We start from the raw sequence: 27,049 nt of genomic DNA on the forward strand, positions 1-27,049 counted from the left end.
ATGTATGTATGTACAGGCTCAAATTAATCACCATGGATACGTAAGCAAAGCAATTCTTCAGTTCTGTGAAAACAAACTTTTTCAAAAATTATTGATATGTAGAAATTCTTTGTGAACAGAACTTTAATCCTTATTGAGAATAAGTGTAGAATACAGAGAAAAGTTGCTAAAATACATATCAAATATTTTATTAATCAGGTTGTATTCAAAAATAGAAATCTACTTTGGAGAGTTATGTAGAAGCTTGGTGTTTTCCATGCCAAAATGACTTTAGAGATATTCGTAATAATAATTCATTGACTACATTTAATTGTGAGTTAGAAGGTTTACAATAGCTGCATTTCACATTTGACTCCCTGGGGAGAGAAGACCATTATTTTTCTTTCTATTGGAAAGTATGAAGAATTTGGAAGAAAACAAGTTTGATCAATGAGTACCTGTTACTTCAGGAGAAATGTGCTAATTTTGTGGCACCCACAGCCCACACTGGCCACATCAATCAATATGGTGCACTCAGGTAGCAATCTCTTTAGAAATGTAGTTCTTGATGTTTAACAAATCAGAACATATCCTGCTGTCTCTGATCAGCAGAGATTCTATGTCATAGCACAGATTAAGAGCATATGCCAATTGCTACTTACTATTTTAAAAAATCGGTATGAATTAGCTCATTGCACCAGGAAGAGTCCTCACATGTAACATTTTCCTCTCAATTGAATGAAAGAAATGTAAATTTCAAAAGAGCATTATTTATCCATGTTTAATTCTAATAAGATTTTGGTATTTTTCATATTCAGATTAATAAAAGCATTTTCTTCTTCAAAAATATAAAAATAAATGTAGGTGCACAGAATGGGTTGACATTCATAGAAACATTTGGGAAACTCTAGTAATATATGCTAAAGACAAGTAGATATAAACCTATGGTCAGAAAATGTCGGTTATTTGTAGATACTTATATGTACATATATGTTCCATATATATGTGTGTGCAAAGATACACATGAAAGTACCATGAAAACATGTCACACATCCCACATGTCAGTGCTGATCATGATGCTCTAATGTGTTGTACTGATCAGTTTCTGCTGCCTATCCAAATGCCTACACAAACACCTTATAAAGAAAGGAAATTTATTGAACTACATTTCTGGAGACTCAGGAGCATGGTGCCAGCATCTGCTCAGTCCTAGTGAGGGCCTCACAGCAGATGGAATTACAAAGGTAGAAGCATGTACAGAAGAGACCACAGAGCAGAACAGGGAGCAAGAGACAGCAATAATCCATCATTAATCCCATCCTAGTGACCCCCCCATGACCAACCATCTTGTATTGCACCCACTTTTCAAAGGTTTCACCGCCCAGCACATAACACTGGGGCAAAAATTACAACTCATGGACTTGGGTTGGAAACATAAATCACATCCAAACCACAGCATGTGTGCATCAAGGGAGAAACGTTAGAATTGTTTGAAATCCTTTATTGAGATCCTATCATCAACAACATGGGAAAATACAAATTTGAAGAATATGGCATTTTCAAAGTCAAATATAAAACAGCTGATGTTAAATGATTTCATTTATGTAAATTGCAAACCGTTGAAACTGATCTCTATCCTTAGAAGTCACATACTGGTCACTCTTGGGGACACATACAGGAAAGAGGAGTCATACAGACTAGGGCTTTGTTTTACCATGTAGCATTTGCTTGCACAGGTACAATTTGTGAGATTTTATTAGAAATGCATGCCAACACATACATACAAACATTTCAAAGGGACTTATCACTGATTCAATAATAAGTAGTAAAATAAAATTTATTAGTACCCAATGTCGTAAATGACACAGATAGACAGTAAATAAAGAATAAATTCTAGTTATCTTATGAAAAGAAGAAATATTGCATTATGAAAATCACAGTACCAAAATCAATGAATTCAATATAAGCTGTTTAATAAAGAGGACACCAGTAGCCTTTGCTTCCCATCATGTCCAAGATTATATGAAATGTATGTCTTATTTCATTGCAAAGGTAAACATTTGATAGTGTTCACTTTGACATTTTCTTCAAAAGACACAGCTAAGGCATAACTATAACTTGTAGATAAATAAAAAATACATGTCACTTGCTTACACAAGCTAATAAACTAGAATAGTAGAAAATAAAGAAAGCAGATATTATGCTGAAGAATTCAGCAGTTGTTGTACTTGGTATATGATATCTAAAATTTATATTTGTTACATCTCCTTTTCCCAAATATTGTTGGATGGACAATAAAACCAAATCTAAGTGATATACATGTGCACCTACTCAGGTACACACATACACACACATGGACACAATATAATAAATAAGTCTAGGTGTGTTGAGGGTCATTCTTGGAGATATTACTGTATCACTCTTCTTTCAATTTGTAAGTAAAAATGGAGAAACATGTATGAATTGTGCAAAAGCCTACAACTTACACGTTCCTCCTGACATTGGGGATTTTTCTATTCCTTATTCCAGAGAGATGAGCCTGGATGCACTGGAGTTCTTGCTCATGAGCAGAAAGGGGCTGAGAGCTGGGAAACTCCCAGAAACTATTGCACCCATCTTTACCAGCAGCCAGTGGGGATTATAAATAAAAATCATACAAACCTGAAAGATGCAGGAAAGTGTGTAAAAAGACACAAAAGTGCTCACCAAAAGAAGGATGGTTTGGGTGGCTCTGGACTCAGGGGAAGACCTGGGGGAACTGGTCTTATGAACATGCTGCATTCTCTGCTTGTGCCTGTGCAGGATGAGCACCATGGAGCTGCTGGCCCAGAGCATGAGCCCCACACACAGGACATCAGGGAATGTTACCAGTACTCCATACAGTGATAGTGAGGTTGTGTCAAGACGAACAGAAGAGCAGTATCCATAATCTTTCAGGCTTGTGATATTATTGTTGCCCCTTTTTCCAGTCATATGTGAAATAATCATAATATTTACAAGCAGGTACAGAATCCAGCTCAGGTATATGGAGAAACCAATGTATTTGGGAGCTTTCACTTTAAGCACTGAACAGCTGGAATTCTCGGGACTAATCTTCATGGCCTGGAAGACACTCAGGAGGCAGGTGCTGCCAATGGACACACCCCTACCCACTCTGTGAAGATAGAAAAGCAGCTTGCATCCAAAATCACTGAGGAAACCTTTCATTCCAAAAGCTTCCACTGTCTGGGGAACTCCTCTACACAGGAGAGCTAACAAGTTGGCCACAATCAAGTGCTGAAGAATCAAGTCTGTGTGTCTTACCTTAAACCCTATGAGGTAATGGACCAGATAATGGAGGAGAAGAGAGGAATTGCCCAGAGCTCCAACCACAGTCTGTGACAAGAAGATGATACCAACAACCACATCACTGGCTGCCACCCTGCCAGTTCTCTGCTGTGCCAGCCAGTGGGTCTGGCAGGAAACAGGAGGACTGGACTGAACATGTCCTATCAACCAAAATCCAGTATTGTACACTCCTCAGAGTTACCACTCTGAAAATTTACAAAAGGTCTTATTTCACTAGCAGGTTTTTATGAGGTTGGTATGGATAGTCAAATCATGAAGTATATGTAAATCCCTGTTGTGAAGGCAGCACATGGTGATTCATCTTCATGACATGAGCCAGGTGCTGAGATGACTTTGCTGATGACCAAGAGAACTTCTGAACACAGATATTAAGTCTCTGTCCAGATTCACACTCCAATCAGGTACAGAGGTGTCTTGAACCTGGCTGACTGTTTACAGAGAGCACAGGAAGAACCATCAAGCTTCCCTAAAGGTCGTGAGCAGGTTCTTCTATCAATCAGATCATATTTTCTTCCATTTGTCTATATTTATATTGTCTTCAAAACTAGTGGTATTTTAGACAATTCATTGTAAAATGTTCCAATTTACTCTGAAATATTAATTCTATGTGCAAGGTCACTTATGAAGGAACATTTAGATATTGACTTAATGACTGCAGATGCACTGAGGGAACCACAGCCCTTCAGACACCTGTGCCATGGTGAGTCCCATGAGGGAGGCGGGACTGACTCCACATCAGGACAGCTACCCATGATTCATATGGTGAATTGTTAGGAACACAAGCTCAAGGGCCCTATCTCAGGAATTTTGCCAATTCCCAGATCTTCTCCTAAGTCCTGGGATACTAAGAAATAACACATAATTAAAGAGTATAGTGTAGAAACAAAGTATTCACATTTTAGAAGACTCAGATATGTGTTAATTAATACCTAAGGAAAAATGTATCAAAAAAACAATATTAGTGAATGATATTACAATAGGAGCCATCCATGAAATTTGGTATGTGTTAGTATTTAAAAGTTGAAATACTAGAATTTCTGCATTCATTTGAATGCATATATTTAACAAAATTTATTGGGTAAAATAATTTATGTCCGCTTGCTACTTAACAGATGGTGAAGAGCTTTCCTATGTACCCTGCACATTCATACCCTGCTCCACTATAAGATTCCTATGCCAAATGGTACATTCACTACATTGAGAAAATATTAGACCTGAAAAAAATATGAAGCTCTTACAGATGGTAATAGAATTCTGTAATAACCTTGTCCACTATTTCCATACACGTTCCTTTCCATAATACAGAGAAATGGCCTCACTATCCTTGAATTCTTAGGCTTTCAGTATCGGTACAATTACTCTCTCCATTGGCTGCACTATGCTGAGAGTCAGAGAAAATGTTCTGCCTGAGCAGTCACCATCAGCTCTCTCTCTGCACAGGACTACGAAGATTCCTGTGAGCTCCTCCTACTCCACACACAGGCAGAGAGATACTATGAGTCTGGACCTAGAAATCATGAAGATTTAGTGTAGACTTCCTGTGAGGGAAACTGAGCAGCTGGATGACTTTAAAACAACCTCCTTGTGCACCTTGAAAATCACATTTAATTTTCATTTGCACTAAACCACAGCAATCCCCGTCAGTAAGAATAACAAGTAGTTAAATTAGGACCCATGGTGGTTTGGTATTTAGGATAGGATCCTTTTATCTTTGCTACCTGGAGCCATTCTTCATCAACCATTTTAATACTGTGTGGCCCTGGCTTCTCGAGGGTTCAACCGAGTGTCCCCTTTTCAGCTGTGGTCACTTACCCAGACCCTTGACGGGTCTTTTCTCACAGATGCTGCTCTCACACTCACCCTGAGTCACTCTCCAGGCTCTTCCTCTCTGCCAGGATGGTGACCTCAGTGCAGAGGCCTCTGGACCAAGACGTGTGCTGCAGGGAGGCCGCCAGCTCCTGAGATATGGGTCTGTGGCTCTGTGACCTCACCTCCCCTGGGACCTGCAATTACCACTGTGCCAGCAGCAGCAATGGCTGTGCAGGCTGGGGGGCTGAGGGCACTGCTGGAAACTTCCTCCCCAGGTGTCACTTATGAACAACAATTCTAAACTTTCCTCATAACATGTCTTCAGAGGATATTCTAGTGTTTGGAGAGACTCTTACTTAGCCATGATCCTGGGAGACAACAGGGTGTCACTTGGAGGGGCTGGGAAGTACTGAGGTCTGTCATATGAAGGGCTGGCAGTGAGCTTTGCATGTCTCATATTATTTCTTACTTCCCTAGGAAAATTTCTACCCCAAATCTAGGTACTTCCAATTCTTCATTTCAATGAATGGCACCATATTGTAGGTATGAGCAGAGAAATGCAAAGAGAGAAAACACATAGGAAGGATATTATACAGGTACAAGGAAAGGAGAGAATGTGATGCTAGTAGTTCACCTTGGAAGTCACCATATTCATCTGCACAAACATGAGTGAATTCATTGGATACATTTACACATTGAATGTTAATTCATATCATAATTTTGTGAATAAATATGCCCTGTCAATATTGACCTCCACTAATGACAGGGGAGAGAAACAGAGCAATATCCATCAAACAAAATGAATATAACAAAAGGTTCCTTCAACAATGACATCAGCAGGATTTTCTGACTTGTCTGAGTCCAGATTTCTGTAAATACCAGATATTCAAGGGATACTAACATTAATTCAGTAGCCCCACGAGGTGACCACAGCACAGGAGCCCTTTCATTACTGTACTCCCTCCAGCCCTCCAAGGACAATGTACGCACTGAGGCACCTTAACTAATGCTGTGAGATTTACCATCCAGTGAAAACCTGTGGTGTGAATACAGGTGGGTTTTGGGCAGTGACACTAAATGGGAGTGAGTCTGAAGTGGTTAAAAGAATAAGGACATGAGGAAAGGGTGGACAGGAAAACAAGATGGTAGAGCTCCTGTGATATGGAGGAGACAGAGTGCAAAATAGAGAAGATAGATGCAAAAAAGAAAAAAAAACTCATTATCTATCCAGAAAAAGCTCATGGACATGGCTAGGTATAGGCACACCTGGGTTGAGGAGCCAAGGGACACAAGGACATAGGGTTAACCAGGTAAGTGAGACATGGGGTGCAAGGTCACACAGAAATGAAGATGCTTCTGGGGATGGGGACAGAATACAAAATAATGTTGCAGGTTGCTGAAGGTAAAGCCTCTGAGGTGTTCATAGCTCCACGTGGTGGGAAGTTGTGAACACGGATGGGGGAACAGGGACTGCATTAATTTGTTGTCCAAAACAGGCCCAGAGTGTGACAAAAAAGTGAGTCTATGCAGAGAGAATGGGCCTTGGAGGAGACAAATTAGACAGAGAACAATAAAAGAGCTGGGGAAAGGGGTGGGGAAAGAGCTAATGAGGATGATGGCCCTGGCTGCAGTCACTTTGGAGCATGAATTGGGTGTTGAGGAGGCTGAGAGTTGACCTTGGACATTTGGGTGTGGGGCCCAGGGGCCCTGGAGACAGACTAAAGAAATGGAGTTGAGGGTGGATACAAGAGAGGACAGAACTCTGATGATGAGACTTGTTGGGTTAATGGAAGGCAGAAGGGCTGTCATGAGGCCACTATGAGAGACATCACTGAGGAACAGACATTAAATATGTCACAACACAGCTGTGTGGGGGTTAGCATGGAATAGATTCCTGGCTCTAAGGATGGGGGAGATTCAGTGTGTGGCTACAGCTCAGAGTGAGAAGCCAAGCCTCTGTGAACATTAGGGTAACATGCATTCAGACTGAGCCCTGTTTATGTAGGGGTGACTGACAACTGAATTTGTGTACATTTGTGGTGTACATGAGGAATTCACATGGGCAGATACTATGGAATGATTACCAAAAATCAGGTAATTTACCTACGTATCATGTAATATACTTAACTTGTGTGGGGGACATTGAAGATCACTCAGCAAATTAGAAGCACATAACACTGTCTTGCTATCTGCAGTTCCATGCTGTATAGCAGATCCCCAGGGTTCATTCATGTAATAATGGAACTTTGTGCACTAACAATAATTTCCCATGTATTTCACTATCCACCTCTTTACAATCCTCATTACACTCTGTTTTTGTAAAGTTCACTTTTGTAGAAGTTAAAAGTTTGGTGTCCTGTGTGGCAATGTTAAGAGGTGGTGGAACTTTTATGAGATGACCCTGGGGGAGGTTGACAGGTCACTGGGTCTTTGTCCATTGAAATAATCAAGGTATTTCTCATGAGACTCTCACTAGCTCTCATGAAAGGGTTGATATAAGGGTCTGCTTTCTAGTTTTCAAATTCACCATGTGATCTCTTACACACACATTCCTCTCATGTTTCCCACCACCTCCATATGACACACAATGCAGCCACACAGGAAATGAGCCAATGTGGGTGGCATGCTCATGAGGATGCTAAACTGAAATATGATTTCTCTCTCCCTCTCTCTCTCTCTCTCTCTCTCTCTCTCTCTCTCTCTCTCTCTCTCTCTCTCTCTCTCTCTCTCTCTTTCTCTCTCTCATACCCAAAATGTAAAATAAAGATATTGTGTCCACCTAAAACTTAAAAATAAATAAATACTTTTAAATAAAATACCTAAATTATTGGGTTTTGACATAGAAGAGGCTAATAAACAAGGCTTTCTGTGATATCTATATGAGATCATTAGACTCTTTTCTCGGGATTGCACACACCTTCCTTGATTCTGATTTCAGCCTCCTCAGATCATCTCTTCCTTACTATGATCTACATTGTTATTCTGTATTTTAAATAATAAAGCTTTGGGGCATCAGTTCTTCTGATATCCATGTGGTCACACCACATCTGGGACTTTTACCTGGCCAAGAAGTACAATCTGCAAATAAGGCAGTGATACATCCCAAGGCACAATATCTGGAACATATTCATTAGAGTGGGACAAGTTTACAGTTGGCTTTAGCAGTGTATCACAAGGAGGATTTTTTAAGAAAAAAATAATTTATCTATAGTATTGACAATATTCATGGTTGGGTGAGCATGATTTTGTGATGGGAGCCCTTAGATGACCTGTCCCTCACTTCCCATTTCATGGCCTTATAACTCACTCCCATAACTCCTCTCCATATAGGTGGAGGATCTGGGGACTCCTCAGGCACAGCTCCTCCCATGGATCTCTAGAGTCTTTGATGTTTTAGGTGTTTCTCTTCCTTCCCTGGACTCTCAATTCCCTCTGCACTCAAAGACATTTTCCACCCTTAAAGTCGATGTTACCCCAGGCTGCTTATTAGCATAAACAACCTTGAACAGACAGTGTATAGAAAAAATGGAACATCCATCCTCCTGTGAAATGTTCATGTCACAGAAAAATCAAGAGAATTCTCTTTCCATCAGGCCCACATGTGTATTTATATACTCAATACACGTACACATTTTTTAAATAAAGGTGTATTTGGATTTTGATGTTTTAGTGAATTTTGACATTTTTATTTCTTTTGTATGTACAGATCTTTTCAAGCTCAGAATCCAGGACCAGGGACACAGGGAAAGCCAAGTCTTGAGATCTTTGGCAGAATGTCATTGTAGTATTAAGGGATACCAATAGGGCTATAAACTCTAAACAGCTACCACTTGTCCTCATTTCTCATTAGGGAATAGCCAATAGTCCATTCCTAAAAAAAAGATACATAGAACCTCTTAATCTGCAAAAGATAAAGTGACCCAAATTATATGCAGGCCACTTTAGGAAGCTTCTCATTGCTGCGAAAAAAGCCTCCAACAAGGATTACCTAGAGGAGGAAGATTATGTGAGTTCATGGTCTCAGAATTCTCAGTGCATTGACGACTGACATGATTCCTCTGAGCCCAAGGTGAGGCAGAGCATCCAGGGAGATGGCATGGAAGAGGGTACCTGCTCCCCTCAAGGCAGACAGGAAGCATAATGGGAAGACAGGAAGAAGCCACAAGGAAAGATGCCCTCTTCCAGTGCTCACACCCAGTGACACGTCTCCCCCAGTGACACCACACCTGACTACAGTTCCAACGGATCAGTCCATTCAAACTAATGTGGATGGGTAAAGTTACAGCTACCACAATGGAATCACTTCAGCTCTGAATATCCCTAAATTAGCACAGGAGATTTATATCCAAGCCATAAAACAGGCCAAACTACTGTGTAACTATAACATAGCTGGATATATATTAAAATGTTTATTTCATGAAATGTATCTCTCTCAAACCTTGGATTAAAAAAAAAGTACCCAGCTACCCCCACATGATTAGACATCCTGATGCTGGAAGCAGACCAACTCCATCTTGGAAAACCTTTCTTGCCACTTTATGGTGGGCGTGGCTACCAGTTTGGATGCCATTTGAGCAGGTACCTGATTTCCAATCCCCAATGGTGTTAACTAGGCACAGTGGCCACCCAGCACAAGAACAACTCTCAGTTGGGCAGGAGTGCAGTGTGGACAGGGCACTGCCCACCTGGTGTGAGCCTGGAGGTGAGAGGTCCTGCAGTTGGGACCTGATAAATAAGAAAGGGGAGGGGACTAAAGTCTGGAGCATAACAGAGAGATCAGGATTTGGGAAATCTCCAGGCAAGAAAGGGAGATGAACCAGGGTCTCAAGTCAGACAAATGGTCACAAAAAAAGACCCGCAGGGCACTGTTTTCCTGCTGGGACTGGTGGGTGGCACTCCCAACTTCCAAACGCTCCACACCAGGTCCAGTCTTCACACCCTGGTTGCCTACACCATCCTGAGGGTAGGGACACCTAGTGAATGAGACCACCCCACCTACTGCATGAGAAGAGAAAGAAACGGATCTCTAAGAATATTTTATCTTTCTTTTTTCTCTTATTCTTTCTCTTATACCCTTCTATTCTCTGGCGCTCACATCCCCAACATATGTAAAACCAAGAACTTTGTGTGAAAAAGGACTTTGAAAACTGAGTCACCTAATTAATATAATATAAAGGAATTGCATAAGCCCTTTTTTTTTCTTTTTTTTGCCTCTTTTTCTTCTCTCATTTTTTTCTCTATTTCTTTCCCTTTTTTCTCTTTCTTCTTCCTTCACCCTTCAAATTATACTATTTTAACATCCTGTATTTTTCTAAAAACATATGTGTTTTGTTTTATGTACTCTCCTGTCTTCCCATGTAATTGTCTACCCCAAATTACCTCCTATCTATTCTCCTGCTACTAACCATCTTGACTAGATTTCTCCTTCACATTTCCTAAGATACATTAACTATATACCCTCCCATCTTCTCCCTTCAACATATTGTCCTATGCCTGACTGCCAGTCCATTGTCCACCACCAGAAACTGTAAAACTTTTCATGAAACTACTGATTATATTTTAAATATTAACTGAATCCAACATTTCTGGACATTGAGACTAATCATTAAGAGATTAATCATTGAGACTAATCATAAATGACCACAAATAGACAAGAGTAAAAGAGATATTCCAAGAAACATCATAATCATCACTGAAAATTAAGACAGAATATTTAATCTACAAGAAAAAAAAGTATCAGGTCACATTAAGAGGCAAATCAATAAGATTCACTTTTGAATTCTCAACTCAAGACACCAATATTAAAGAAACACTAGAATGAGGTATTCTAAGCTGAAAAAAAAAAAACCTTTGCATCAAGATTGCTATATCCCCAAAAAAAATCTATTTCAAAATGAGTGGGGAAATTAAAACATTGCATGACAAAGATAAACTCAAAGAAATCACAACAACCAAGTTATAGCTATGAAAACTATGCAAAGATATGCTGCACACAGAGAAATCCAGAACAAACCCCAAAGATATCAAGGGGATGATGCCTACTGTAAGAGTAAATGAAAAATCTAAATCAAATTAAATATAGCAAAAATATCAGAAAACTACAAACTTATATTCAAGCTAACTCTAAAAAATGGTCTCTACTTCCCAATTAAAAGACATAGATTAGCAGAATAAATCAAAAGATAAGATCCAACAGGATGCTGTTTGCAAGAGACTGATCACAGAGGCAAAGATGCCCACAGGCCAAAGTTTGTAAAAGGACATTTACATATCACAAAAATGGGATCTGAAAACAATCAGGAGGAGCTAGCTATTCTCAGATGAAACCAAAGGAGATTTCAAGCAAAAGTTAACCACAGAAGGACAGTACATTCTGCTGAAGTAACAATGCAAACAGAAGAAATAACAGTAGTACATACACATGCTCCAAATGTCAGGACACGTTAAATAAAATTATTCTTAACATTAAATTCAATATATACTACAATAAAATAATACCTAGTAATTTTAATTCACTTTTATCACCAATAAATAGGTCATCCAAAGATAAAATCAACAAAGATATTACTAACGTAAATAGAACTATAAATCCAATGGGTCTAATAGACATTTAGAATACACCTCACCATGTCACCCCTTTCTCTCACAATATTATTCCCCTAATATCATCCAGCATCTTGTGACATAGCCCAGGAGACTCACAAGAACTGAGCTGCTGTTGGTGCCATACTCATGATCTACCAAAGCCATGAGACAAACTCTTCTCTCTTCAGGAAACTGAGCTTCTGGGGATTTGTCATAGAAGTGGGAAACAGGCTTCCGCATGTTGCCTCCTATCCCTGTGTGAGATGCAGAGACTCTTCCCTCTGGAAGATTCCCAGTTCCATATCCGGCCTTCAGGCTCTCCTGACTTCAGTCTCCTGGGGTCATCTCTCCACCTGGGATGGGCTAAATCCTTCTGTATCTTTGAAACCCACAGCTTCATGGAACAGGCACCAAACCCCTTCTCTCCTTGAGGCTTGTCCTTGGACACACAGCACCCAGGAGGGTTCACAGGTCCACAAACACAACCTGAGGATGAGGCAGGGAGTTCTCCAAGGCCTTGTGTCTGTGGCCTGTTTGTTGTAGTGGCACAAGTCTACAGTGCCCTCTGACATGGGCTCATGGGCAAGGTGCACTTAAACACATGTGCAACCCAGAATGTGGGCAACCAGCACTCATGGCAGAGGCTGCATGGCCCTGTTCCCATGAGAGTCATTTACTTGGGATGGCTTTATATCTCCTCTAGACATCTGTTGTTGTAGCTTGAGGATCTGGACACTAGGGCGTATCATCTTCTATGGATCTCCAAAATTCTTGCTGTTCTTTGGTTTCAGTCTTATTTCTCTCTACAGTAACCAAACCTGGTTTCTGCCCCCAAATTTGACTCAATCTCTATCACTGAAGGCTCTCAATTGGCTTCAAGATCTATGAAAGAACATAATGCAGAAAAAAGAGCACATGAACCTACCCTTGAGACACAGGAAATGCAACCAATGTGGAACAATGTCAAGACCCATTTCTTGAAATCGCCCCGCAGCTAGAGTCTGCGGCGCGCGCTGGGAAACGACAAGATAGCAATGCAAAGATACAGTGCTGCGGATTCTGCGGGCTCCTGCCAGCTGTTCAATTACTGTACTCAGTGCTGAATTCTGGGTTTGAAACGGGGAAGGAAGCAGTCCAATTCGGTTCTCCACACCGGTCAGACCACAGAGGAAGCCAGCGGCCACCATCTTGGAGAGCTAACGTCACCATCCCTGTTTTCGACTGATCGCAGCTCATTCAGCTATAGAACAGGTAATTTCAGGCTGCCATTCGCCTGCGTCTCGCAGACAAATTACTCAGGCTCAGTGCTAAAGAACCCGCGGAGAACACACACGGAGCCCAGATCGGCTGCATTCAAGCTCCGGTTCGCCTGCGTCTCGTGACTCAGCACTAACAATCCCGCTGAAATAACTGGTCGGCCCCTCTGAATTTACAGAGGTAAAAGCCAACTGAGCAGTGGCCACAGGATTGAAACGGGGCTTGGGAGAGAGACAGTCAGGACCCACCCATTGCATTGGTCACCCGGCAAAGGGAACAAACGGTCACCATTTGCATGGGATACCACCATGGCAGAGAACTGACGTCACGGGAGGAGGCGATAACTTCACTGAAACCAGCGATGACAGGTGTGTAATCCCCGAGCCTTCCCTCTCCACACAGTGGGGAAACCTTAAGGGCCCCTCCCAGCTCTCCTGTAAGGACCCCTCCCAGCTCTCCTGTGAGTGCAATAGCCAGACCGAGGGAATCAGGAGTGGCGAGGGACTTGCGGTGTGGAACTCCCTGCTACCGCTCCCACCCGTGCTGACAACTGAGGTCTCTTGCACCAGATACCAGGGACGTGGCTACCGGAGGCAAGCAAATTCACTGGGGGTTCTCAGCCCCAAGCTCTACAAACTTAGGGTCTGAGGGAGGCAAACAGGGAGAGTGTGCCCAGGCACTCATGAAAACAGGGCTCCCAGGAGCAGCAGACCTGGCGTGTAGCCAGTATTGTGGTGAGCATCTCAGGTGAGCGGGGCCTGGCTCGAGGAAACACAAGAGAAGGCCCTAGACACTCAGGATTGGAGACCCACCCAGTCTGGGAGGAAGAGCTGCTGCACAGTGATTGGTTCCCACCTATTGAGAGGAGAAGCTTGGCCCAGTTGGTACAGCTCCACCTACTGGATGAGAAGTTAATCGAACTCTATGACTGCATTTATTATTACTATTATTATTTTTTTTTTAGTTTGGGTTTTTTTTCTTTCATTTTCATTTTTTTGTTGTTGTTGTTCTTTAAATTTTTTTAATGTTTTTAATTTTTTTAATTTTTTTATTTTATTATTATTATTATTATTATTAAAAATTTTAATTTTCTTTTTTAAATTATCATTATTATTTTTTAAAAAAACTTTTTTTTCCTTTCCTTATTTTCTATTTTTTTCTTTTGTCTTTTTATTTCTTTTCAAATTTCTTACTCCTCCTTCCTTGAATTCTACCTGCCTACTCTCATTCTTTAGTGACTTCTTTCCTTCCCTTCTAATATCTTTCCTCCCAAGCATCAAATAAATTTATAAGAGTAAACAGTAACTCAGCAATCAAACAGAACAAGAAGTAACATGAGCAGCATAAAAAAAACAAGGAAGAAAGGGAGTACAAACAATGAAGGACTGCCTAAATATTCAGGAGGACCTAGAGTCACCAGAAAAATGGTCATATAAAGAACTCAAGGAATACCTTAGACAGATGGAATGGAAACTTAAAGAGGATATGAGACAGCAAATCCAAACAGTGAAAGAACACATTGAAAATGAATTACATAAACAGATAAAAGAAGAAGTAAAGCATCTTTATTAGGAGATAGAGATTATTAAAAAAATCAAACAATAATTCTAGAAATGAAGGAAACAATAAACCAAAGTAAAAACTCAATTGAGAGTATCACTAACAAAGTGGAACAATTAGAAGCCAGAACGTCAGATAATGAAGAAAAAATATATCATCTTGAAAAGAGTCTAGCCATCTCAGAAAGGCTGGTAAAAAAATCACGAGAAAAACATCCAAGAGATATGGAATAACATAAAAAAACCAAACCTACAAATCATCAGGATAGAGGAAGGTACAGAGATTCAAACCAAGGGAATGAGTAAACTTCTGAATGAAATAATTACAGAAAACTTTCCAGAAATAAAAAAGGAAACAGATATACAAATTGTTGATGCACACAGAACACCGTGCACACAAAATCACAGTAGATCAATGCCAAGACACATTGTTATGAAGATAGCCAATATACAGAACAAAGAGAAAATATTAAAAGCTACAAGAGAAAGGAGACAGATTACATTCAGGGGTAAACCAATAAGGTTAAAAACGGATTTTTCATCACAGACGCTGAAAGTGAGAAGATCCTGGAATAACGTATTTCAAACACTGAAAGACAATGGATGCCAACCAAGAATTCTGTATCCAGCAAAATTAAGCTTCAGGTATGACAACGAAATAAAAATCTTTCATGATAAACAAAAGCTAAAAGAATTTGCAGCCAGAAAACCAGCATTGCAAAGCACCTTGAGCAAAACACTACACAAGGAAGAAATGAAAAACAACAACCAAAACCATCAGTGGGAAGTGCCTCGGTAATGACAGAGGGCAGGGGGGAAAGCTAATCATGGAGAAACAAACTAAATTTTAAAAAAAAAAGATAAATAATCAAACATGGCTGGCAGTACAAACCATATATCAATAGTAACTCTAAACGTTAATGGCTTAAACTCTCCAATAAAGTGACATAGGCTGGTAACATGGATTAAAAAAACAAATTCAACAATATGTTGCCTCCAGGAGACACATCTGATTGGAAAAGACATACACAGGCTGAAGGTGAAAGGTTGGGAAAAAATATACCACGCACACGGTCCTCGTAAGCAAGCAGGGGTGACCACCCTCATATCGAATAAAATCGATTTCAAGACTAAGTTAATCAAAAGGGATAAGGAAGGACATTATATACTGTTAAAAGGAACCATTCACCAACAAGACATAACAATTATTAATATTTATGCACCAAATAATGGTGCTGCGACGTTCATAAAACAAATTCTCCTCAAGTTCAAGAATCAAATAGATCACAACACAATAATTATGGGTGACTTCAACACACCTCTCTCACCATTGGACAAATCCTCCAAACAAAAGTTGAATAAAGAAACTATAGAACTCAATATCACAATCAATAACCTAGACTTAACTGACATATATAGAATTTATCAACCATCATCAAGTGGATATACTTTTTTCTCAGCAGCACATGGATCCTTCTCAAAAATAGACCATATATTATGCCATAGGGCAACCCTCAGTAAATATAAAGGGGTGGAGATAATACCATGCATTTTATCTGATCATAATGGAATGAAACTGGAAATCAATGATAAAAGAAGGAAGGAAAAATCCTACGTCACATGGAAAATGAACAATATGTTATTGAATGATAAATTGGATACAGAAGACATAAAGGAAGAAATCAAAAAATTCTTAGAGATAAATGAAAACACAGACACAACATATCGGAATCTATGGGACACAATGAAAGCAGTTTTAAGAGGGAAATTCATCGCCTGGAGGTCATTCCTCAAAAAAAGGAAAAACCAACAAATAAATGAACTACACTTCATCTCAAAGCTCTAGAAAAGGAAGAGCAAAACAACAGCAAATGTAGCAGAAGGCAAAAAATAATTAAAATCAGAGTGGAAATTAACAAAATTGAAACAAAAGAAACTATTGAAAAAATTAACAAAACTTAAATTGGTTCTTCGAAAAAATAAATAAATAAGATCGACAGACCCTTAGCCATGCTAACAAAGAGAAGAAGAGAGAGAACTCAAATTACTAACATACAGGATGAAAGAGGCAATATCACAACAGACAATTAGAAATTATTTTGAAAACCTATATTCCAATAAAATAGAAGATAGCAAAGACATCGATAAATTTCTTAAGTCATATGATTTGTCCAGACTGAGTCAGGAGGATACACACAATTTAAACAGAACAATTTCAATGGATAAAATAGAAGAAGCAATCAAAAGACTACCAACCAAGAAAAGCCCAGGACCGGATGGGTATAGAGTGGAGTTTTACAAAAAATTTAAAGAAGAATTAATACCAATACTTTTCAAGTTATTTAAGGAAATAGAAAAAGAGGGAGCTCTGCCAAATTCATTCTATGAGGCCAATATCACCCTGATTCCGAAACCAGACAAAGACACCTCAAAGAATGAAAACTACAGACCAATATCTCTGATGAACCTAGATGCAAAAATCCTCAATAAAATTCTGGCGAATCAGAAACAAAGGAACATCAAAAAAATTGTGCACCATGATCAAGTAGGATTCATCCCTGGGATGCAAGAATGGTTCAATATATGGAAATCAATAAATGTTATTCACCACATCAATAGACTTAAAGATAAGAACCATATGATCATCTCGATAGATGCAGAAAAAGCATTCAACAAAGTACAGCATCCCTTTATGTTCAAAACATTAGAAAAACTAGGGATAACAGGAACTTTCCTCAACATCGTAAAAGCTATCTATGCTAAGCCTCAGGCTAGCATCATTCTGAATGGAGAAAAACTGAAGGCATTCCCTCTAAAATCTGGAACAAGACAGGGATGCCCTCTATCACCACTTCTATTCAATATGGTTCTCGAAACACTGGCCAGAGCAATTAGACAGACGAAAGAAATTAAAGGCATAAAAATAGTAAAAGAAGAACTTAAATTATCACTATTTGTGGATGACATGATTCTATACCTAGAAGATCCAAAAGAGTCTACAAAAAAACTACTAGAACTAATAAATGAATTCAGCAAAGTTGCAGGATATAAAATTAACACGCATAAATCAAAGGCATTTTGTATATCAGCGACACAACTTCTGAAATGGAAATGAGGAAAAACACTCCATTCACAATATCCTCAAAAAAAATAAAATACTTGGGAATCAACCTAACAAAAGAGGTGAAAGATTTATACAATGAAAACTACAGAACCCTAAAAAGAGAAGTAGAAGATCTTAGAAGATGGAAAAATATACCCTGTACATGGATAGGCAGAACTAACATCATCAAAATGGCGATATTACCAAAAGCTCTCTATAGGTTTAATGCAATGCCAATCAAAATCCCAAAGGCATTTCTTGTAGAAATAGATAAAGCAATCATTAAATTCATATGGAAAAATAAAAGACCCAGAATAGCAAAAGCAATTCTAAGCAGGAAATGTGAATCAGGCGGTATAGCCATACCAGATTTCAAACTATATTACAGAGCAATAGTAACAAAAACAGCATGGTACTGGTACCAAAACAGGCGGGTGGATCAATGGTACAGAATAGAGGACACAGAGAATAATCCACAAAGCTACAACTATCTTATATTTGATAAAGGAGCTAAAAGCATGCAATGGAGGAAGGACAGCATCTTCAACAAATGGTGTTGGGAAAACTGGAAATCCATATGCAACAAAATGAAACTGAATCCCCTCCTCTTGCCATGCACAAAAGTTAATTCAAAGTGGATCAAGGACCTTGATATCAAATCAGAGACTCTGCATCTGATAGAAGAAAAAGTTGGCTCCGATCTACATATTGTGGGGTCGGGCTCCATATTCCTTAATAGGATACCCATAGCACAAGAGTTAATAACAAGAATTAACAAGTGGGACTTACTTAAACTGAAAAATTTTTTCTCAGCAAGAGAAACAATAAGAGAGGTAAATTGGGAGCCTACATCATGGGAACAAATTTTTACTCCTCACACTTCAAAAAGAGCCCTAATATCCAGAATATACGAAGAACTCAAAAAATTAGACAATGAGATAACAAATAACCCAATCAACAAATGGGCCAAGGACCTGAACAGACATTTCTCAGAGGAGGACATACAATCAATCAACAAGTACATGAAAAAATACTCACCATCTCTAGCAGTCAGAGAAATGCAAATCAAAACCACCCTAAGATACCATCTCACTCCAGTAAGATTGGCAGCCATTCTGAAGTCAAACAACAACAAGTACTGGTGAGGATGTGTTGAAAAGGGTACTCTTGTACATTGCTGGAGGGACTGCAAACTGGTGCTGCCAATTTGGAAAGCAGTATGGAGATTCCTGGGAAAGCTGGGAATGGAACCACCATCTGACCCAGCTATTGCCCTTCTTAGACTATTCCCTGAAGGCCTTAAAAGAACGTACTACAGGGATACTGCCACATCGATGTTCATAGCAGCACAATTCACAACAGCTAGACAGTGGAACCAACCCAGATGCCCTTCAACAGATGAATGGATAAAAAAAATGTGGCATTTATATACCATGGAGTATTACGCAGCACTTAAAAATGAGAAAATCATGGAATTTGCAGGGAAATGGATGGCACTAGAGCAGATTATGCTTAGTGAAGTTAGCCAATCCCTAAAAAATAAATACCAAATGTCTTCTTTGATATAATGAGAGAAACCAAGAACAGAGCAGGGAGGAAGAGCACGAAGAAAAGATTAACATTAAACAGAGATATGTGGTGGGAGGGAAAGGGAGAGAAAAGGGAAATTGCATGGAAATGGAGGGAGACCCTCAATGTTATACAAAATTACATATAAGAGGTTGTGAGGGGAAGGGGAAAATAAACAAGAAGGGAAATGAATTACAGTAGATGGGGTAGAGAGAGAAGATTGGAGTGGAAGGGAGTGGAGGGAGGATAGTAGAAGATAGGAAAGGTAGCAGAATACAACAGTTACTAATAGGGCATTATGTAAAAATGTGGATGTGTAACCGATGTGATTCTGCAATCTGTATTTGGGGTAAAAACGGGAGTTCATAATCCACTTGAATCTAATGTATGAAATATGATATGTCAAGAGCTTTGTAATGTTTTGAACAACCAATAAAATAAAATTAAAAATAAATAAATAAATAAAATTATAAATTTAACAACTTCTAATAAAAAAAGACCCATTTCTTCCCTGTGTTCATGCTAGAAACTGTTTCCATGAGTGAATACTTTAGTAAAACAGTGATTCAACAAATGCAGTCATTGGTTTTATTGGCTTCAAGCAACATTTAATAAAGATTGATGGGACTAGGTATTCAGACAAGGAAGACCTGTAATCCCAGGTACTCAGGAGCTGGGGCAGGAAGATTGAAAGTTTGCAGCCAGCCAGAGCAACTTAGTGAAACCATGCTGCAAACACAGTGTTTTATAAGAAGGCTGGGATGTAACTAAGTGGTAGCAAACTTGCTTCACATGCAAAATGCCTTATGCTCAATCTACAGCCCAGCAAAAACAAAGAAATAAATAAGAAAGCCAACACCAAAGTGACATTAAAGGATTCTATGTACAAGAATGAGGTCAACCCACACTACATACCTGCACCATTCCCAGGCCAATTCTACATGCAACCAGCTAAAATACCCTTGCTTCCCTAGAAAGCTGTGTGAAGTGAGCAATTAAATAGTTGATAATTGTGCATAAACATACAATCAACACACTTGTGATAAGATTTGGGAGGGTTGCACTCCAGAGCCTGGATAGAAAGGAATCTAGGTAATGTAAAGACATGATGTGATCAATCCAAAAAAACACAGAAAATAGCAGAGAAATCTTCACCGACCACACATAGGATTATACAAAGCAGGAAATGAGAAGCAAAGGGCTTTTTGCAGAGCTCATGAAGCCCAAGGTGGTTCTGGGGCTCAGCCAGCACCATGCTCCACCCTCCATAGAGCAGGGATTCCCAGTGCCTTCCACGTATTTTATTTTCTTAAACAATGAAGAAGTTAAAGATGTCTGAGACACATTAGGAGAGATTACCAGCTGGATGTTAATATTTTCAGAATGTAGGCTGAAAATTTTCCCATTTGGCTGAGGCTGTGACAATCTGTACACCATCTGAATGTGGGGTAGGTAACCAATAAAACATGGCCCAATTACCTGGTAGATAATGTGTGCCTGCACATATCACTGGACCAACAGGTTGTAATGCTAAAAGAACCACTGGGCCACATGTGGAGGGTGCCCTTTAGAGGTGGGCATGAAGATGGAGTCCCAGAAGTCAGGAAGTGGAGAGAAGCTGGAATGCAGGTGTCCATGTGTCCTTCAAGTAGTATGCAAGGAAGACAAGCTGCCAATGGAGGTATTCTATAATTCTAGATGGCCACTTGACTGAACAGTCAGATTGAACACCAAGTGAAGAGGAGGAGTCCACCATGCGGCCAGCGCAATGGTTTCATTAATGAGGTTCTTGGCATAAAAGTTACCTAGCAGAGATCGAAATAAACACACAGACTCAGTTACCTTTTTCGATGACCAGGTCTGAGATGGCTCCCCTCTCTGGTTCCCTCCTCTAACCGGCCAGCAGAGCAGCAAGGATTACTCAGGGCTAGCAGGAGAGAGAGAGAGCGCACGCCAGGGAGTAGCCTTTTATTGGGGAGCAAGAAACTCAGGGGATAATTCCATTCAATGAAGGTTGAAGGGGGGGCCACACTCCAAGGTCAGGGTCAGTGATTGGGCCTCCAGGGTCAGTGGTCAGTTACACCCCCACACGGACAGGTTCTCTCAACAGGAGAGGGCCGGGAAAGCTCCAACGCAGCCAGAGCGCCTCAGACCCTGCCCGGGAGTCACCCAGTCACGTGTGAGAATGGCTCCCGACATATTCCCCTTTCTTTTCGTAAAAATGAGGCGGTGGTTCACTCTCTGGAGTTTCTGCATTCTTGTTCTGAAGACTCGCCATCCTACAATTACAATGCAATAGAGAATTAACAGCAAAGAGAATAATCCAATAATGTACCAGGCCAAGTGTTTGAGAATATTTCCAGGGTTGAATCCATTTAACTCCTTCAATATTTGGTTAGCCAAGGAAGAAGGATCTGAAAAATCAGCTCTATTATTTTGAATGTCTTGGATATGGTGATGAAGTTCCAGAATATCCAAGCTATTATTACTATTTTGCCAAATACCTAACAAATGGTTTTTAACCTTCTCCCAATCCCAGAGAGAAGCATTGTACTTGGCAGCTGTAACACAAACATAATTATAATTAGCATGGCATTTAAGCCTTTTTTTAAATTTTAAGGCTGAAAGTTCATTACCTATGTCTATAACAGTTGCTTCTAAGGCGTTTAATTTAGTTTCAATCCTTTCATCAATATTTACTTGATTACGCAGAGCCTTGGAAGTATTTTGAACTAAATTATTAAGAAATTTTGCATGCTGAATATTCTCAGACAATATCAGAGACGCAGAGACAGTTGATGCAATAAAAGAGACTAGCGCCAAAACACCAACAATTATAACTCCAATAGCACGTTTAGGTCTTGCCAGCTGGGCATGAATTTTCTGTAAGACTTGTAAACCAGCATCAGCATACCATGGCTCTGAAATATTAGCAGGTAATAAAACGAAAGAGGGCTGATGAAGTATCAGCACTCCTTTTCCTCCATTATACCTAGTAATACAATTGGTTAGGTTACATTTTTTACAAGTAACAATATATCTGTCATCTATCCATTTAACTTTCACATTTCCAATAATTAAAACATAAGGAGATTGGACACAAGCTCGTAAGCCATAGCAAGATCCCTCTTTACAGTTCTTGGCAATAAATCTTGGTAAGAGTTTGTCTGTAAAATGTAAGAATTTTGAGGCAGCAATTAAATGCCAAATACCTTTTTGAATACCACCTTCACTATAAGTCAAAATATTACTAACAAATCCTGCAGGTGTCATAGCAGAATTTCTTCATAATTGTCTCTTATCAATTTTTGGAGACCAGTCTAATATACACCCACTATCTTTAGACACCTTATGTTGTACAGGAAAGGGATTTATACAATCCATCCATTTAGGAAAGATGCCAATCTCAACTGTAGAACTATTTGGACAGTGGTGTATCTGTGGAGGTTTTGCAGAAATGACTGGCTATTTATGGGAAAGTCCCATCTTAGTTACTGATCTAGTATTAGGTTTTAAATCTCCATAAATAGAATTATTTGTCAGTCTAGGTCTACCAACTGCTGTCTTTTCTTTGAATGATACTTTCAGACAGCCAGCATGTTTATCGTGGGACCAACACAAGGGTAATTGGGCACTATAGCCAGAATAATTAAATCTAGTCACATGATTGGGAGTAATATGAGTATCTGTAAATCCTCCCATCATGAATGAGTCATTAGTAAATACTGGAATAGATTCTCCAGTCCACACAGCTGGGTGTACCAGGGGTGGATCTGGGAAATATGTCCAGTAAGTGTCTACTTGATCCCCCTTTACCTGACAGCCCAGTAGGGCAATTACTGTTGTTACCATCATCATTGGGGTCCTGTTTTCTCCTAGGTCTCGAAGTATTTGGGAAGCCTGGGTTATTAGCTTCTTCACATCTTTCCATGAAATCAGCTTTTTGGCTGGGTCAATCTGGTCTTTCTTTATCCTTTTTCGATATCTCCTCCTTCTGGATGGGGGCTCCTCTGGGTCGATCCTCAGTCGCTTGAATCTGGGTTCTATCTCTTCCATGTCTGATAGCACGTTCAGGCACCCAAATAGGACGAGAAGAAGTTTCTGGGAAAATACAAGCATGCCCTCTGCCCCATATAAGCACCGGGTCTGGGCCCTTCCACTGGCCGGTGTGTAAATCTTTCCACAAAACTCTGCCTAAAGGGCCTGTTACTGAGGGAGACATTTGTCTCTCAGCAGCAGTGTGAACTTCTGCGTCACAGTTTAAAAAATTTAAAACAAACAAGGCATGATAAAGGCTATTTTGGGAAGTCATAAGCTTATCCCCCCTTTTTAATTTTTGTAATTGAAGTTTAATAGATAAATGAGCTCGTTCTACAATGGCTTGACCTTGGGGGTTATAAGGAATTCCTGTTTTATGATTAATTTTAAACTCTTGACAAAATTGTTGAAAAGAAGAGCTCACATAAGCTGGAGCATTATCTGTTTTAATCTGTATAGGGCATCCTAAAACAGAAAAAGCTGCTAGGCAATGAGAAATTACATTTTGAGTATTTTCCTTAGTACGTGCTGCGGCAAAAATAAATCTAGAATAAGTGTCCACTATGGCATGCACATAACATTGCTTACCAAATTGAGGAATATGAGTTACATCCATTTGCCAGATTTGATTTGGTTTTAATCCACGGGGATTTACCCATGATGGCAGAGATGGAGTGTGAATAACACACTTAGGGCATTGGCTTACAATCTGATGAGCTTGTTCTCTAGTAATATTAAATTTTTTACGTAAGCTAGAAGCATTTTGATGATGTAAGGAATGGGAAGCTAGTGCACAGTCATATGAAGACATCTGTTGACAAAAGGCTACTAATCTGTCAATTTTGTTATTACTTGAAGCTAAAGGTCCTGGAAGATTAGTATGAGCTCGTATATGTCCTATGAAACATGGATATTTCTGCATTAGCACTGCCTTTTGTAAATTATGAAATAATTCAAATAACTCTTGTGATGAAGTATACCCAATAACTGAAGTTTCAATATTTTTAGTAACTCTGACTGCATATAAGCTGTCAGAATAAATATTAATAGGCTCATTTGCAAAGTAAGTTAAGGCACAAATCAGAGCTTGAAGATCTGCTCTTTGGGCAGAAGTATAAGAAGTTTGTATTACCTCTGTGTGAACACGACTATAAAATCCTGCTTTACCTGAACTAGATCCATCAGTGAACACTGATAAGGCATCATCAATAGGATGGGCATGTACAATCTTTGGAAAAAATAAGTGACGTTAATGATGCAAATTGTATAATTTTATCACGAGGATAGTGACTATCTATCTGGCCAGGAAAATCAGCAAAAGTGATTTGCCATGAGCTACAAGTTTGAAAAAGCCAATTAATCTGTTGAACAGAAAATGGAATAATTATGATATCAGGTTCAGATCCAATTAATTGTAAAATCCTAGTTCTACCCTTAATTACTAATTGAGCTATAGAATCATGAAAAGGAATTAGTGTTTTTTGAGGGGAGTGAGATAAATAAATCCACTCAATAACTCCTAATTTTTGCCATATGGCTCCTGTTGGTGTATGTTCAGTTGGAAATATTAATAAATACACCATTTCCTTAGGATCAACTCTAGTAAGGTGTGCATTTTTAATTGCATTTTCAACTTTCCTTAAAGGTGTTTTAGCCTCTAAAGTTAGCTGACGTGGAGAGGTTGGAGAAGGATTTCCTTGTAATATCTGAAACAAAGGACTTAACTCAGAAGTAGTTAGTTTTAAGGATGGCCTCAGCCAATTAATATCTCCTAATAGCTTTTGAAAATCATTAAGGGTATGTAACTCCTTAATTCTTATCTGAAGATTTTGAGGACTGATTGTGCGTCCTTGAATTATCTGACCTAGATATTGAAAAGGAGACACTTTTTGAATTTTTTGAGGAGCTATGCATAAACCCATTGCTGTAAGCGAAGTCTCTAACTGAGTAAAAATTTCTGAAAGCACCTTTGGATTATCATATATCATCCATAAAATGATATATCATCCATAAAATGAATAATATATGCATCAGGAAAGCTATTTCTTATGGGATCTATCGCCTGGTCTACGTATTTTTGGCACAGAGTAGGACTATTACGCATTCCCTGTGGGAGTACTTTCCAGCAATATCTTTTAACAGGTTCCTTAAAATTAATTGTTGGGACAGTGAAAGCAAATCTCTCACAATCTCCAGGATGTAACCTTATAGAGAAAAAACAGTCTTTTAAATCTATTACCATCAAGCTATAATCTAAAGGGATGGCTGTGGGAGAGGGAAGTCCTGGCTGTAAGGATCCCATAGGCTGAATTGCATGATTTATTGCCCTTAAATCCTGTAGCAATCTACAATTTCCTGACTTTTTCTTAATAACAAAAATAGGTGTGTTCCAAGGACTAAGCGTTGGCCCTATATGACCAGCCTGAAGTTGTTCCTCAACTAACCTATGAATTATTTTAAGCTTTTCCCCTGAGATGGGCCACTGAGAAATTCATATAGGCTCCTCTGTGAGCCAGGTGATTTTTTCAGCTGTCTTAGGGATTGGGGAAGTACTCAGGGCCCCTAATAAAAATTTTGGCTTGGAGCATTTACTAATCTTTGTCGTGGAGACTGGTTTGTAAACAGATACTCTTCCTGAAGGGTCTTCTTATCATCTCCAGGAAAATACCTCTGACTAACTTCCTCAACTGATCTCATAGAGTTAGGAGTAACTAATTATAATCCCATTTTGGTTAAAATATCTCTTCCCCATAGATTAGCTGGTAAAGTCTCTAACACATAAGGCTTGAATACTCCACTGTTCCCATCGGAATCTTTCCAATGGAGATAGTTGGCACTTTGAGCGGGCTGTGAAATCTGTCCTATGCCCTCTAGGTTAGCTGGCGCTACATGTAAAGGCCAGTTCCTTGGCCAGAACCTACTAGAAAGAACAGAGATATCAGCCCCTGTGTCAATTATTTCTAGGAATTTTTTATTATTAATTTTAAGTTCTAATAAAGGACGCTCTTGTCATACTAACTGTGACCAGTATACTCTGTCCGGTGGCTTAGAAGCTGAACCTACCGGCAGATGTCTCCCTGCATCACAGGGCAATAAAATTAATTGGGCAAATGTATCTCTTGGAGTGAGCCTTAGGGCATAATTGGATCTTACAGTAACATTTAATTGTCCTTTAAAATCTGAATCTATCACACCAGGTATCACCTCAATGGCTCCCTTTAAATTATTACGTCCCAAAATTAAACCTATACTATTATCAGGAAGCGGCCCGAAAATCCCAGTAGGGATTTGTTCTGGTCCTGATTCAGGACTTAATTCAACTGTCCTTGAAGGTCCTAGGAAAACTGTCTGCGATCTACGTTCTGGTAAAAATCGCTCCGGAAAAAATCGCGGGCTGTCCTGGTCGGCGCCAGTGACGTCACACGACCTTTCCTCGAATTCCCCGTATTGTTGCTCGGCCCGGGAAGGGGCCGAGCGGAAGTTTTTTGTCCTCCCGCTAGGAGGAAATGACGACGAGAAGGCGGGCTGATCCGCGCCATCTGGATCCGCCATGTGGGGTCAAGTCCTGCAATATCTATTATCGCCAGTAGATGGAGCCCTGAACTTGCGCATGCGACACTCCCGCGCAAAATGATTGTTTTTTCCACAAACGTAACATTTTCCGCAGGGTTTTCGCCCTAAATCCTGTGACTTTAAGGTTTCTTTTAGGGCTGTGGCTAAAGCTACAGTCTGTAAATGTGTAGAGTCCACATCAGAACACAAGCGAATGAACTCAGAAACTGTGCCCTTTTTACGGTGAGGT

General features: G+C 39.6%; 1 protein-coding gene across 1 annotated transcript; it reads right to left on the bottom strand.

Annotated features, from left to right (window-relative positions):
- Positions 1–2,499: 2,499 nt before the first annotated feature.
- LOC143384266 (vomeronasal type-1 receptor 4-like) lies at positions 2,500–26,799 on the bottom strand. The gene is made up of 2 exons (XM_076839310.1): positions 26,401–26,799; positions 2,500–3,432 (listed from the first exon to the last, which is right to left on the bottom strand). The coding sequence occupies exons 1-2, from the start codon at positions 26,797–26,799 to the stop codon at positions 2,500–2,502; spliced, it is 1,332 nt and encodes a 443-aa protein (XP_076695425.1).
- Positions 26,800–27,049: the final 250 nt, after the last annotated feature.

This window comes from Callospermophilus lateralis, chromosome 18, assembly GCF_048772815.1.
Source record: "Callospermophilus lateralis isolate mCalLat2 chromosome 18, mCalLat2.hap1, whole genome shotgun sequence".
Lineage (NCBI taxonomy): Eukaryota > Metazoa > Chordata > Mammalia > Rodentia > Sciuridae > Callospermophilus > Callospermophilus lateralis.

Excerpts from the sequence above, each read along its gene's own strand:
- LOC143384266 (XM_076839310.1), bottom strand. The coding sequence starts at position 26,799 with ATGGCGGATCCAGATGGCGCGGATCAGCCCGCCTTCTCGTCGTCATTT. Across the intron at positions 3,433-26,400 it reads AAGGACAATTAAATGTTACT|ACCCACTGGCTGGCACAGCA; the intron begins GTAAGATCCAAT and ends GTTTCCTGCCAG.